We start from the raw sequence: 16,334 nt of genomic DNA, 5'->3' as shown, positions 1-16,334 counted from the left end.
ATGATTTACCAGAAAACAAATCCACAAACAAATCATCTCTAATTATTTTGGAGCAATGATTTCACCCACCACGTCTAAAATTGCCTTTAGGTCTACACAGCCATGTGTCCTTCGTTGTATTTCCAAGCTGACCGACTTATCTTTAAGGATAGGGGCCCTTCTAAAACAAAGAGATGGAGGGTCAGGGAACACTGTACATAAAAGAGGTTCACTTTGCACTATATTTCAATTTCTTAAAATGATGCTTCTAATACAGCCAGCCGGTCCACTATACTGAGTCACAACAGGACCATGTTTACACTTACGTCCTGAGACGGCCACAGGGCCGTGCCTCACCCCACTTTGTGCAGTCAGACCACATCTCTCTGTCTCCGCTCCCTGAATACTGACAGTTGCTAAAACAAGTTAAAATCATCAGTGCGGGCAGTGCGAGTCCGGCAGAGCGGGCAGAACCAGCGCTGCAGGACTGTTTTGAATGCACTGACTCAATCGTGTTCGGAGCAGCAGCCAGTCAGAGTCACACTGACATCGCCAGCTACTGAATACATCAGACAATGCGGCGATGATGTCATAACCTTGAGAAACATTCACACAAACTCTATTGTCAAGTACTTAAAGGGGAATTCCACTGATTTTTCTAAATTTCTTCATAACATAATGGTTGAGCTGTAAACAGAGTCATTCAGAGTGGTTTGGTGTGAAATGCTCAGTTCTAGAGAAACTTACAGTGATGGTGATGGGAACCTGGGCTGGGTTGCACCAGGTTTGCGTAGGTTTGTACTTAAGTTTGGGCGTAAAGTCTTTACTGAGTCCTTAGTTACAGTAGTTAGTTTCAAACTATCCTTTTACCAAATTTGGTTGCACCACAAATCCATAAGTCTTAACTAGTAACAACTAACTAATGCGTACATCACTTTAACACAACGAGAACATGTTCAGAACCGATCAGTAAACCTGCTGCCATGGAAACGCAGGAGCAGTTGGCTCTGGCTTCTCAATGGAAAAAATATCCAGCATGGAAGAGAACAATGTGTACAGGAACCACTAGAACTAATTACCTACAGCCGCTGTCTGTTTATTCTTTAATATTTCACTGAGAAACCAAATATGCAGCTTTTTAAATGATGGTTTCTGGCTGACCGACACAACAGCTGCCTTAGTTTAGCCGTTTGTGCAGCTGCTGAGACTCACTGAGCTGGAGCTGTGGGTGTTTAGCCTCATGCTCAGAGTTTAAACCAAATTAGAGCTGTAAGTAAAATCACAGTGTATAGTGTTTGGAGTTTTTAGCTTAGTTAACCAAAAATGTCATGTTTTTGGTCTTTTTTATGCTTTCTATGTGGTTTATGATGGTTTCCCCAAAACGTACACCTGCTCAGGTGGAGGTGTCAATATTTAGTAACTACTAAGCTCAACGTTAAAACCATTTGTGGTGCGACTCGTTTGGATTTAGTAATGATAAACCTGAACTTGGTAAACACTCACATTACAACTGGTATATGTTTGAACCTACGCAGAGCTGGTGCAACCGGCCACTGGTGTCTGATGTGTTTAATGCCTCTTTAGGCAAAATAGCCCCTTATTAGAATCAGAATCAGAATCAGAATCAAAATCAGAAGCAGAATCGAACTTTATTGGCCAGGTTTGCTTACATATACAAGGAAGTTGGTTTTGATTACAGGAGCTCACAGTGCACAGTATCAGACAGACATTTACATATAGTGAATAAAATGAAATAAAATGAAAAAAAAAGAATAAAATCAAATAAAATAACATAAAACTATAATAAACTAATATAAAATAAAATAAAACATGCATTCCTACCATCACTCACTCACACACACACACCCATACACACACATCATACCTGTAAACTTTACATTGTGCAAAGTATGTGTCTTAAGTTTACTTATTTGTACTCATTTACTTATTTTTACTTATTTCTATTCATTTATTTATGACAATTTTTCCATCATCAACATTCCACATAAACTCAGAAGACATGTGTCTATATTTGTGTTGTAGTCATGGCGACCCCTGGTTCCTATCACCACCACTGTAAAGAAATCTGAACCATTTCATACCAAACCACTCTGAATCTCTCTACGTCTCATCAACTGAATTATGCAGACATTGATGGATAAAATCAACCCTCTTTAAAGCTTGTGGACCACAGAACCATAGAATGAATAGCGAACAGAGTCGTTATGTCCACTAGAACTTTACATATGAGCATATCTGGCCTGCAGCACTGCTGATCTGCATTATTTTCTATGAGGAAGTGAGGCAGAAGACGGCCTCTGCCTGAAGACCAGTTGTGCTGTATTTTATAGCCAGAGATGCAGATTTTCGCCAGCTCAGTAAGCAGCTGTTTGGTTTGTGCATCCCGAGTTTGATAAATATCTGCCTGACAGTGTATTGTGTACTGCAGCAGGTACTGTAGGAGCTCATGCCTGGTAGATCAGGCCCTCAGGGGCCACGCGAGCATACGGGCTTCTCCAGGGACCCTGCGAGAATCTTACAGAGGCAGATTTCAGCTCAGGTGTGAGTGAGCTCAGTTCCTGAATCTTTATTAGAAACACAGTCACAGAGACTCAAACTGAGTAATTGGGTTTGAATGTCCTGCCTTAATCGCACGTCTCCCACTCCGCAACCGCAGAGTGGCCGGGGAGAGAGGGATAATGAGAGGGAGGTGTGCATGCTGAAGAGAGAGTCCTTTCAAATAGCCGTTTCGTCTGTGTTAATTGATAATTCTGTGTGTCTAATGCGCCGGCTGCTCGGCTTTTGAAGTTGTTGTTTTGGTTGCTGAGCTGAGAGGATTGTTCTCAGGTCAGAGGCTGGCAGTGAGAGACGGAAGCACTGAGACAGATACGAATGCTTTGATTTAGTGTGATACGCATCCGTCTGCTCGCCAGGTTTGTAGTCATAAATGATATAAACCTATGAAAAGAGACGCTGGACAACTAAGGGTAATCCTGAGGAGTCTAGAGGACACCAGAAATACTCACAGGTCTCTTTATAAGAGTCAGAGTCGAGACTGAGTCTTTATTAGTGATGCACGACTCTGGGTTTCCGACTCTGACTCCCAACTTTTCCCACTTAAATTGATGGAGTAGACTCTTCGACTCCACTCAGTTTTCGCCATGACGGCACCAGAGCTGACGATAAAGGAATACAGCAGAGATTAAATGGTGCTAAACATAGTTTACCCATTTTATGAATAGCTACACACTTATAAAGATGGTTCTTTAAGGGTTCTTTAGTAAAGAGAATGGTTCTATATGGAACCATGAACAGTCAAACAACCCTTTGCATGATTTTATGGTTCTTTGCATCATGAAAGTGTTCCTTAGATTGGTGGAGAATGTGCTGTAGATGGTTCTGTTAAGAACCTTTTTAAAAAAGGGTTTTGTAAACGTAAAAAAAATGATATATTTGCAAGTGAAAACATCTTAAATGTAATTAATATATCAATATTTTTCATTATGAGACTTGATTATTTATCTTATGTCTAGACAATTTTTTGTTTCAAGTAATTGTGTCTTATAAAAGTGTCTTATTCCATTAGCAGATCATTTTATTATTTTAAGCATTATTTTTTTAAAATTATCTTTATTATTTCTCAAAACAAGTAAAGTGACCTGCCACTTTCATTAGATAAAATTACTTAAAACAAGTAATAAATGTCTAAAAATAAGTTAATTGATCTTAACATTCCTACAACATAATGATAAATATTAGATATATTGACTACATTTAAAATGTTTTCACTTGCAAAGATTTTTGCAGTTTACAGATTATATTATGTGATGAAAATTCATAGATTATACCAAATACACTGTTAGAAATAAAGGTTCTGTTCAGGTACATTTTTCGTTCATCAAGGTACAAACAGTGTAAATATTCCCTCAAAGCTCCAACAGTGGTTTTAAGGTCTGATTGTGAACCTTAAATAAGTTTTTCCAGGTGAATCTGCACTTTTCTCACAGAATTTCTGTGTTGCTGAGCTGTGAGTGAGACAGAGTTAACTCTGGATTACATCGTGCTTTTGTTATCACAATAACTGACTTACAAGGGTTAAAATAACAGAAGTTAAACAGCTGGAAACAGAATGTCTCCCTTATTATGCAAAGATCATCCCCCCTCTCTTCATTCACTTTCTCTCTCTCTCTCTCCCTCTCAGGTTGTTCAGCGCTATATTAGAGCAGGCCACTAAAGGGGATGGAGGGACGCCGATTGGAGGGAAGGCGGCAGGGTTTGATGTGAAGGCCCTGCGAGCGTTCAGAGTGCTCAGACCTTTACGATTGGTGTCTGGAGTGCCCAGTGAGTAATGCACACTCACATTCAGTGTAAAAGCGAGTGCACTCAGTCCGATCGCAAGTGTTTATGTCTGTGTACATGGTTCTGGTCCATCCAGGCTTCATCCACGACTGCAACTGGCAACGAGCAAGGCTGGACAAAATATTTTGAGAAAGTAGAGATGGCTGAATACTGAATACACCATCCTAAATATATTCAGTAATACGTTCCATTACAATAAATAAAAAGCAGCATTTTGCTGTTGTCGGAAGAAAAACTAATTTTACAGGAGAAGGAAAAAACATACTTTACTTTTAATGTAAGTCAATGGAACCAGACTTTTATCCACATCATTTTGGGTCATTTCTTCTAGTCCGTTCATCATGAAATTTACAGACAATGTAAAGGGCAACAGGCATTTTCAAATTAGGTCAAAAAATGAAAAACGTCAAAAATGGAGATACAAGGTTTTCCTCCAACAACAGCGATATTCAGAAAAATTTGGAATACACTAACAGTACATCCTGGAAAGGCACATTATTTATACTATTCCTCGCTGTTACTGGTTGTCAGTTCTCTTAATGTAATTATCCTGTTTTTTGAAAAATTCACTTATCATTTAAACAACTTTCCAAAAACTCTTTATTTAATCGTCTACTTCAGTCCACTGCTGGTCTCACAATCCCCCGAGCAATACAGCACAACACAGACACTAAACCTATCACTCGCAAACATGTCCACTATTAGGAGGATTATTAGTTTGATCATTCCTTTAGCAGAGCTCAGTAACACTGAGATTAATAACTGACCATCACACTGATTTATCAGTCTACTCAGGCTTTAGCAGAGCTCAGTAACGCTGAGATTAATAACTGATCACATTGATTTATCAGTCTACTCAGGCTTTAGCAGAGCTCAGTAACGCTGAGATTAATAACTGATCACATTGATTTATCAGTCTACTCAGGCTTTAGCAGAGCTCAGTAACACTGAGATTAATAACTGATCACATTGATTTATCAGTCTACTCAGGCTTTAGCAGAGCTCAGTAACACTGAGATTAATAACTGATCACATTGATTTATCAGTGTACTCAGGCTTTAGCAGAGCTCAGTAACACTGAGATTAATAACTGATCACATTGATTTATCAGTGTACTCAGGCTTTAGCAGAGCTCAGTAACACTGAGATTAATAACTGATCAGTTTCCTCTATGTGTGCCAGTGAACGTCCAGCACGTTCTTAAGAAAGAAAATTGTGACGTTATATGAACTCCAGTCAAATCTCTCTCTCTTATTACAGTTCCTCTGAATTTGTTTGTGTTTGTGATTGACTCTGCTGCTCTGTCTTCTGTGTGCTTTCAGGTTTACAGGTAGTGTTGAACTCTATAATTAAAGCCATGGTTCCCCTGCTGCACATCGCCCTGCTCGTACTCTTCGTCATCATCATCTACGCCATCATCGGCCTAGAGCTCTTCATGGGGAAGATGCACCGCACATGCTATTTCTTCAGAGATGGAGTAAAAGGTCAGCACCGTGCCCTTCTTATAAAAAGTGCACACACAACTCGTAAAAGAAGCTGAAGGTTCTCGCAAATCATGCAAAAATAAATCATTATGCTTTATGAGTCGTATATAAAATCAATAAATCTGTTACAGTAGTATGAGAAGTGTAACTGTGTTGTAAATTAGGAAATTTGTTGGCTGATAATAACATGCAGTTGGCTTGTCAGTATGGGTGAAAATCCTTATAATGAAACACGTCTTAATGTTTTTTTTATTAATGTTTTATTTTATTTTTTTTATTTAATCTGTTATTTTACCGCAACAGCACATTTTCTTCACAAACACTGTATCACTCCGCTGAGACGCTGTTGCTAAGCAACGACTTTGACAGCTGTAGGAGACGCTCAATACATTTGAAAGTTTTTACTTCTTACTTTGCCACAAACAGAAAATGGACACTTTTATGATCACATTTGACCGACAGCCGATTTGGTCAGACTCTGAAGATGAGACGACACTAAATTCCCAAACTGTCATCACCACTGAGCAGCTTTTCAGTCGGCAGCTGTGACAGAAGAACAGCTAAACAACCTGGAATCAGCCAGAAATGAACCCAACACCATTCGCCAAACTAAATGGGCTGTAAGATGCTTTACAGACTGGCTGGAACAAAACAACATTAATACTGATCTGGAAAAAACTGACAAAACTGAGCTGAACTTGATATTGCGGCAGTTTTATGGCTCAGTCTGATTTGGTCAGACTCTGAAGATCAGACTACACGTTTGGCGAATGGTGTTGGGTTCATTTCTGGCTGATTCCAGGTTGTTTAGCTGTTCTTCTGTCACAGCTGCCGACTGAAAAGCTGCTCAGTGGTGATGACAGTTTGGGAATTTAGTGTAAGGAGCTGGAGAACGAACTGCCGGCTATGCAGCGAGTGGGCGGAGCTCGTTACTCTGACGTAGCAACAAGCTGCTCATTAAGGAACTATAATTTGGTGAAGGAACTGCGAACATTAAAACATATTAAACGCCACGTTCACGGCCCAGTTTATTAATTTATTACTTTATTTATTTAACTGTTGTATAAAAGCAATAGAACACTCGAGGAGTGTGTTATCGCCAATAACATCACGGCTGTGATGATTATGATGTTATTTCACAATAACACACTCTCTCTCGTGTTCTATTGCTTAAAAATAAACATGCTTATTCCAACAGGTGTCAATCGCTGTAAAGTTAATATTTGCCAATTTTGATCAAAGTTAGTTAAGGTAGCCTTTATGACAGACGACATCTATTGGAAAAAAACATTTATGTAGGGTTATGTCAGTTGTCATGACAAGCTTATGTAGGTGTCATATAGCCTTACCAACAGTACCCCACAATAAAGTGTTACCTTAGTTAGTTATAATAATGATTAATAATTAGCATGAAGACAACAAGCTGTATGCAATAAAGCATAATGCAGAACCCTTTTTACCATAACCAACAAAGCTGCAAAGAATGCTGGGAAACTCTCCTGCCATGCTGCAGTATTATTTATATCGTCATGATGATATAATGATGTTTCTGCTCTTTATTCGAGAAATCTGATGATCATATTGGGACAGTTCACAGCTGACCACTTACAATAATGTCAGCACTGTTTAACTAAAACTAACGGAATCTGTTTCATTCATGACCATATAAAATTTTATTGATATTATCAAAAATCTAGCTCCTTAAAATCAACACCAGACACAACATTTTTGTACAGTAGTTGAACTGAAGACTTTATAAGGCTGTCCTTGTCGTCCTTCAGGTGCTATAGCTGAGGAGAAGCCTGCACCCTGCGCCCAGAACTCTGCCCATGGGCGCCACTGCACCCCGCCCAACATCACCAAGTGCGATCTGGGATGGGAGGGCCCGAATGATGGCATCACGAACTTTGATAACTTTGCATTTGCCATGCTGACAGTGTTTCAGTGCATCACCATGGAGGGCTGGACTGATGTTCTGTACTGGGTGAGTCGGGTCTGAGCCCACAGTGCACACAACGTCATACTGCGTCATACATCAGAACACCCAGAGTAAACAGTAGTGCAGTAGAGCTGTGGACCTCTATGCCTGCTAGAGTCACTTTCCTCATCAACACCCCCTCTTTTCCTCTTTTCTAGCCTTTTTTTGGGACCCTAAGCAGGTTTTTGGAGGCCTCTGTCTGTCTAGGCCAGGGGTCAGCCTTCTAATGTTAAGGAGAACCATTTCAACAAAAATCAAACCACCATAACATTTTATGTGTTGTAACAAGTAATGATCTACCATCTTGTCGGTAAATGTGTCTCAGTTTGTGCTAATGTCCTCATACTGGCTAAAAAATATGATAAAATTTAATATAATGTAATGTGATATAAACAAAAACACAGACTGCTCTGCTTTGAGCTTTAGCTCAGCTGTAGCCGCTTTTTCTCACACCTCCAGCAGGATATTTTCCGCAAAATGTGTCTCTCAGCGTTCAGCTTTTTGGTGTTTGACAGTTTCTCGTTGCAGATTAAACAAATCGGGAAACCAGCTGGAGTGATTATAAATGCAAATTAGTCTGTCCGTTCATCTCTAAATTCTCAAAACTTTCTTTTCTTTGCCATTTCACTAGCTAGCTAATGAGACAAAAGAGTTGTCTCAGACTGTTGTGCCAGTCTTCAGGGTTAAAGGCTGGTGAATAAGCAGTTAGTTGTTAATTGTGCTGTTTTTTGTGACATCACAAAAACAGTGATGTTAAAACAGCCTGTTTTCACAGCTTAGTTTCCATATACGGAATATGAAACAGTGTTTACATACCAAACAAAGCTTTTTTTTAGAAACACACCTACAATCGATCACCTGGGATATGATTTTCCACATTCTACCCACTAAAATTTTCAAATAAATGAAATGTCAGCACATTAGAGCCCCTTTTGTACCCTGTCTTACTACAGTAGGTCAGACATATATGGAGCTTGTTTACAACGTCCTGAAATGTGTATATTTATTTTATTGCATCAAGTGAAACAAAAACTCAAAGCACTCCACACTTCCAGCTGTGTCTGTTCATCTCTAAATTCAACCTGAGCTCCTTCAACTGATGAACAGTTTTCTAATAAATCAAGCTTTAAAATTTTTTATTGAAAGAATATTCAAGCGTACAATATAAATACAGACAGGCTCAAAACACCCTTATAATAGACGCAAATGGGAGCTTTCATTAGGGTGAAATGGTTCTTTGTTCTTTCACCATTTAAAAGGAAACGTGTCTGTCGTAATCAATCACATCTGGATGATTCTACTGAACTGGTTCAAAGTCAGAGCTGAAATACATTTGGGACTTTTGACAAATCTTGAAATTTAGACTAACATAACTTCACCGTGTAGCTGAACGCTGCAGACGGCCACTTTAGACAACAGGTGTTATGCCGAAATCTGCCTCCCCACAGAATCTGACTCTCCTTAATGTGCATGTACTCCACACAGGTATATGGAGGCTAGATTATGTTAGCAGTTTCTTGTTTTTTATTTTAAACCTATATTTTCAGTTCTGAAGTTGAAGACATGCAGTTATCTGTGAATAGAAATAAAAGAAATTGTAAATGTGATCTGTAAGCCTGGATGACATGCTAAATTGGAGATTACAGCACCTGTTATTAAAACTTCAACTACGCAGTGAAGTTTTATTCATTTTTGTAGTTCACATTAAGTTATACTGAGCTCTAAAACACATAACCTTAAAGGGGAATTCCACCAATTATTCAAAATTTCTCAATAAATCAGTGTTTGAGAAGTAAACAGAGATTCAGAGTTGTTTGGTGTGAAATGGTTGATTGTAGATACTCAAATTTCTTTACATTAAAAGAAAACGCACTGAAAGACGAGAAATTACAAGACAAATACGCATACCTTTGTCCAGGTTAAAGGGGAATTACAACCATTTTTCAAAATTTCTGCATGATTCAGTGTTTGAGATGTAAACAGAGTGATTCAGAGTGGTTTGGTGTGAAATGGTTCAGATTTCTTTAGAGTGGTGGTGATAGGAACCAGGGGTCGTCATGAGTTTTTAGAGCTGGACATTTGGTTCCTATCACCACCACTGTGAACAATTCTGACTTGGTAAGTTTCTCAACACAACATTTCACACCAAACCACTCCGAATGACTCTGTTTACATCTTAACCAGATAATTATGCAGAAATTTGGGGTTTGAATGCAGTCTGGGCAGGTTGAGAGAGGTTTTATGGAGGAAAGATTTCGGTGACTATTGACTTACAGCTCCAGCGCTAAAATAAAGAAGGAAAAATTTGTGTAAATATGATTTTTCGCCCTTTAAGTTGACAAATTCTGGAGTATTCCTTTATAAACAAGCCTTTTCTATCATATGACTTATTTTCCACTGTCAGGGTTTGCTAGTTCACACTGTTAGTACAGTATAAGTCTTAAAGAGCTTCACTGCGGAGAGGCAGAACACTACACGAGCACACTACAGAGCGCTCGTCCCTCTCAGCCCTCCGTAATAACGTACTACAGAGTTTATTCAGTGCCTCACGAGTGCTCATCGCCGGTGTTTAAGAAAGGCACCTGAAGAGTGAAGAATGACTCTTGTTACAGTGATATGAGTCACGCGGTACTCCTCTCCAGTGGGCTCTCTGTCTGCTGTCTGTAGCCACAGCGGGAGTCGTGTTTTATAGCTCTTTGTTCCACTCACTGTTCTCTAAGTGACCCTCAAGTAGTTGCATAAAGAAGACAGCCTCCTCTTTCAAGCTCGTCTGCCCTTTGAGTTTTTCTGCTGCTGCTCTCATTTCTTCTTATCTCTCCCTTCTCTCTCTGTCTCTCTCTCTCTCTTTTCCTAACTGGGCTTCTGTCCTCCTTCAGATGCAGGATGCTATGGGCTATGAGCTTCCCTGGGTCTATTTTGTCAGTCTCGTCATCTTTGGATCCTTTTTCGTTCTAAATCTGGTTCTGGGGGTGTTGAGCGGGTAAGCGGCATGTGTGCGTGTGTGTGTGTGTGTGTGTGTGTGTGTGTGTGTTCTAACCTCAGAAGATATCAGAAACAAAAAAGCTTTGGACCGACGGAACAGGTTTCATCCCCAAGGAGAAAAGGACAGAGAGGCAGAGAAAGAGAACAGGAGCACATACAGTGGAAAGGCAGGCCCATTATTGTTGTTCCAGTGCAGTCGTTTGCTAATCGTCCCTCATTCTCTCTCTTTTTACCTCTCCATCTCTCCATCTCTCCATCTCCTTTTGTTCCCAGGTGAATGATGCAGTAGGGAACTCCTGGCCATGGATTTATTTTGTTACACTAATCATCATTGGCTCATTTTTTGTTCTTAACTTGGTTCTGGGGGTCCTGAGCGGGTAAGAGACAGACGGCCATGCGAACAGACAGACAGACAGACAGAACTGGGGTTGCTAATCAGGGCTTGGGGTTCCTGGGATCTTTGTATTCTTATTATTTAAGATTTTGTGAGCTGGTTGGGTCTAAAAGTCTATACAAAACATCTATGAAACAGGGGTATATTGATTATATTGGAAAATACAAGCAAAACTCAAAGAAAAACTCTACTAGGACGATTAACTTTATTATATATGATATAAATGTGAATAAATGACAGATAAGAAGATCTTGATGGAGGTGGAGTTTAAAGGTCATCCGAAGGTGCGGAGAACCATGCAGGGGTACCATACACTCTCAAAAATAAAGGTTCCTTGATACCTCATGGCATCCAAGTACAATATTTTATAGGTGTAGAGAAACAAATAGAGGAAACCAAACATATAAAATGAAGATATATGATTTATATTTAAATTGGTAATGTTTTTTGAGAGTCCACTATTGATGCTTTGTAGATGTTCTATTGATATTTGTTAAATACAACTGAGTTTAAAGTTGACTGTGATATATTCTAGTAAATACAATATATTTCATTTAATATATTCAGTTTAATCAAATATATTACATTAAATAGAACCCTGAACCTAAAGCTAACCCAAGCTCCAAACAGAAACCTAAACCCAGGGTTTGAGTTGGGGGTGCGGGGCAATTTAGGGGGTCTCGGACCTCCTATAAGAGTAAAGGAACCTTACATAAGAAGCACAAAATTGAACTTGGGGGGTCCCATTATATTTCCCTAGATAAAATTTGAATCTGATAAATTCTACACATTTACTAATAAAGAAAATGGTTCTATATAGAACCTTTGTGTGATTAAAGGTTTCTTTGCATCATTAAATGGTTAAATGGAATGTGCTATAGATTGTCCTATATAGAACCCTTTTGAAAAGGATGAAATAGAACCATGAACACTCAAAGAACCCATGATAAAATGGTTCTTTGCATTGTTAAAGTGTTTTTCAGATTGATGGAGAACATGCCGTGGACCGTTCTATTTAGAACCTTTTTGAAAAGGGTCTTCTGTTGTTACGATGTCAAACCTGTAACAATAGAGGAACCTATTTTGGTGCTGTATAGAACACTTTTCAAAAAGGTTCTGTATAGGACCATATCAAGCACACTCTCCGTCAATCTGACGAACCATTTCACCATGCAAAGGGTTCTTTGAGTGTCCATAGTTCAATATAGAACCATTTTCTTTACTAAAGAACCCTTGAAGAATCATAACTCCCCCTGTGAATAAACTGCAGACTCACCCAGCCTGTGTGTCCAGCAAATGAATCATAATTTCATTTAATTTCCAACAAACCGAGCCAGCTGAACACTAAATTAAATTCTTTACTCCATAAATAAAACATGTTATTTTATTAACTGAGGAAAGGCAAGCGGTTAGACCTACTTACGGTGTCTTGTCGTCAACCTGTAAGTGTAAAAATCATTTAAATTGAAGTTACATCACTTCTGATTAGTTATATTTGTGAAAAAATAAACTACAGAGCTAAAAATATAGATTTTATCATGATCATCTGTATTAAATTAACACTATATAGGTGCACTTTGTAGTTCTACAGTTACAGACTGTAGTCCATCTGTTTCTCTGCATACTTTGTTAGCCCCCTTTTACCCTGTTCTTCAGTGGTCAGGACCCCCATGGACCCTCACAGAGCAGGTACTATTTGGGTGGTGGATCATTCTCAGCACTGCAGTAACACTGACGTGGTGGTGGCGTGTTACTGTGTGTTGCGCTGGTCTGAGTGGATCAGACACAGCAGTGCTGCTGGAGTTTTTAAACACTGTGTCCACTCACTGTCCACTCTATTAGACACTCCTACCTTGTCAGTCCACCTTGTAGATGTAAAGTCAGAGACGATAGCTCATCTGCTGCTGCACAGTTTGTGTTGGTCATCCTCTAGTCCTTCATCAGTGGTCACAGGACGCTGCCCACAGGACGCTGTTGGCTGAATATTTTTGGTTGGTGGACTATTCTCAGTCCAGCAGTGACACTGAGGTGTTTAAAAACTCCAGCAGCACTGCTGTGTCTGATCCGCTAAGACCAGCACAACACACACTAACACACCACCACCACGTCAGTGTTACTGCAGTGCTGAGAATGACCCACCACCCAAATAGTACCTGCTCTGTGAGGGTCCATGGGGGTATAGTAAGTGGAGCTGATAAAATGGACAATGAGCGCAGAAACAAGGAGGTGGTCATAATGTTATGCCTGATCGGTGAATATTAGAAACAAAATATGTAGTTGAGGACTGTATGCTGGACCACTGGACCGCCTTTTTTCAGAGCAGACATAAAATTCAATTTCTGTCTGTTTTGGAGGTCCCACAGTTCAGCCTTGAACTTTATATTTTAATGAAATTTGGAAATGACCACTCTGCTGATGCAAGACATGAATTAAAAACACTTGACAAGTGCTAAAATGCAATATAAGGTAAAAAATGGACATGAGCTCATCATGTAAACACCTTGCTTATAATGAATTTGATTTTTAATTGTAATATCATCTGACATGGTAGATGTTACACCCAACAGCTGGGTTACAGTTCGAATAAGCTGGTGCAGAAGTTTGTATGATTTTGTACCTTCAATGCCTTTTATGGAAAAGTAATGTGCTGTGGTCAGAAAAGAGCATTTACTCCAAATAATACTCAGAGGACCTTAACTCCACTTTCACTTGTGCGTTTATAATCTTATATCTGTTCTTGGCATGATTCCCAGGATTCCCGGGTGAGAGCTCCCAAATCTTTTTTTATTAAACGTTTTGGAAAATTAGCAACTCTAAGACAGACAGATCACAGTTCCTGCACATACTTCAACCTCTTTTCTTGCTCTATTAACTTTTCCTCTCTTATAATAACAGCTTGTAAGATAAATGAGGTGTAAAGATAAAAAAGATGTGACATAATAAAATAAAACCTACATCCACTCATTGACCGTTTGCACAATAATGGTAGACACGCCTCTCAGCCAATCACAGTGTGCATCACGGGTGAATGAAAAACCCCTCAGAACAAACCTGCAGTGAGAACGGCGGCGGCAGTAAATCACTCAGAATGATTAGAGTAAGAAATGGTGGAAAGGTGTCACTACAGTGCCTATCCTGGTCATCTGGAGGGTGGAGCTGTGTCCTGAAGCTGATAAAGTTTTGGGTAAAAAACCCACAGCTCAGTGTGAAAACTATGAACAGATGGAGATATGTTAGCTAAACTTTTATCTGGATTACTGTATTTGCTAAAAATCATTGTTATATGATGGATAATATTACAGAGAAATGTTAATAAGATGTAAAATTCCCCATTATATCTGATGGCAGGACACAGATTGAGCGGGCTCTGCTACTTTTATTTCACCTTTCATAAAGCCAGCATATTTTTGAATAATAACAAGTTTTAAATGTTTTCCTTTGTGTCCTTCCAAATTTTACTCTGTGCTACTGAACTTTTAGGGCCAGATTCATAAAACGTGGCGCCAGATTTACTGTGGCAAAGGTAAAGCATTCTGTTCAAACAATTTACTATTATTTGTAGCACTTATGACTTAAAATTTGCTCGGTTCTAAAATTTGCTTTGTTTATAAAATTTTGGTTTTTCCTTATTTCGTTTTTTTGGTTTCTTTTTGCAGCCAATCAGAGATTCACTCGGGTCTTTAATACGTATGACATCATTTACATGTGGATTTTGATTGGCTCTTGCGTAGGACATGGACTCAAATACGTGCTAATCACCGTGTACTGTGCCACACGTTTTGCGTGGTGTTGCACTGTTACCACCCAGGTTTATGAATCCGGCCCTTATAGTCTTTAAGTACAAGTGCTATGGATGATACCAGGTGGCCTGCGCTGAAACGCACATAGCAACAGTAACTAAAGGAGGCGGGACTTACCAGAAATTTGCAAACTGTCAATTTCAAGGCCCTTCATTATTAATAAACTCTGAATAAGACCATATGACCATATCAGATCTTTGAAATCAGTGAGATGTTGTAATCACTGCAAACTTTTCACCCTGTTTTCTTCGCTTTTTGTTTCCAACTCATTTCAGCTTTCTGGCACCCATGCTCGACATTGTTATTATTATTATTATTTATGGCAATAATTACTGTGATTTGAGAAGTGTTTTCAGCTCTGCTCTTATTCTGAGATGTTCCTCAAACTGTATATTTCTTTGTACTTCTCATCTTCACTCAGCCTCCACTACTGCTGCATTATTTCTCATTGCTAGTTCTTGGCTGCTAATTTTGTTCTTAACTGAAACCTGTGAAGATATTTCAGGGCCAGATGTTCATAAGGCGAGTGATAACATGTCTTGATGCAGTTTATGTTCTGTTTACTACGACTGTAGCTGTTCACACAAATTGCATTGGACCACCTACTAACTGCACTAACCAACTTACTGACTCGTGAAGCGCCGGGTTTAAATGGTGCACTGAAATACACACCAACAAGCTGAGGACAGAAGAGAAAGTGCAATAAAGTGATAAAAGGGTAGCAGCGTTAATAAACTTTCTTTCCCACAAAAATACTGTACAATTTGGGAAACAGTAACGGGGAAATTAAAAATTAACACCAATATCGCAGTCACTAGTCGAACTCTGTAGGAGTTCTGAGGGTTGATAGATGTTATTCTATCTTATTCTGAAATAATGTTATTCTATCTTATTCTATCTTATTCAGTCGAGCTGCTATATCTGCTGCCATTGTTAAATGAATGCTCCAATGTCTTTCAGCCTAATCTCTCTCTAGTCCATCTGTATCGTATGGTCAGTTACCATGGACAGTAATTTTGATGCATTTCCTTGCACTTAACAGAAGAACAGAGCAATCGGCTCATTGGCTTTCATTATTACAGTGCTTTGAGTGTACAGGCTTCCTGTACAGGGAAATTAATGTCTGTGCTAATTGACTGTATGCCACAGATGCAGCAGAGAGAGATTAGACTGAAAATCAATGGAATATTCATTTAAAAGAAATCTGAACAACATAAGAAAGAAAGTTATATCCTGGTTTTATAAGGTGGAGAAAATTCACCCAAACCTGGCTGATGACATTTCTGTTTAATCGACTGCAATTCCAGTATCGCCACCCATATTTGTACGATCCTCCCACATTTTGTGTGATATGAAAG

The 16,334-nt window shown here is 39.1% G+C and overlaps 1 protein-coding gene across 1 annotated transcript in view; it reads left to right on the top strand.

The window, feature by feature from the left end:
• cacna1c (calcium channel, voltage-dependent, L type, alpha 1C subunit) overlaps positions 1–16,334 on the top strand; it is a 335,868-nt gene that overhangs the window by 227,971 nt on the left and 91,563 nt on the right. The window contains exons 5-8 of the mRNA XM_036577755.1: positions 4,181–4,320; positions 5,661–5,822; positions 7,604–7,806; positions 11,056–11,159. Of these exons, the coding sequence (XP_036433648.1) occupies positions 4,181–4,320; positions 5,661–5,822; positions 7,604–7,806; positions 11,056–11,159 (609 nt within the window). The remainder of the gene's footprint in view (positions 1–4,180; positions 4,321–5,660; positions 5,823–7,603; positions 7,807–11,055; positions 11,160–16,334) is intronic.

Source organism: Colossoma macropomum, unplaced genomic scaffold, assembly GCF_904425465.1.
Source record: "Colossoma macropomum unplaced genomic scaffold, Colossoma_macropomum, whole genome shotgun sequence".
Lineage (NCBI taxonomy): Eukaryota > Metazoa > Chordata > Actinopteri > Characiformes > Serrasalmidae > Colossoma > Colossoma macropomum.
The sequence above is the reverse complement of the archived record's forward strand: the minus strand, read 5'-3'. Positions and strand labels throughout refer to the sequence as shown.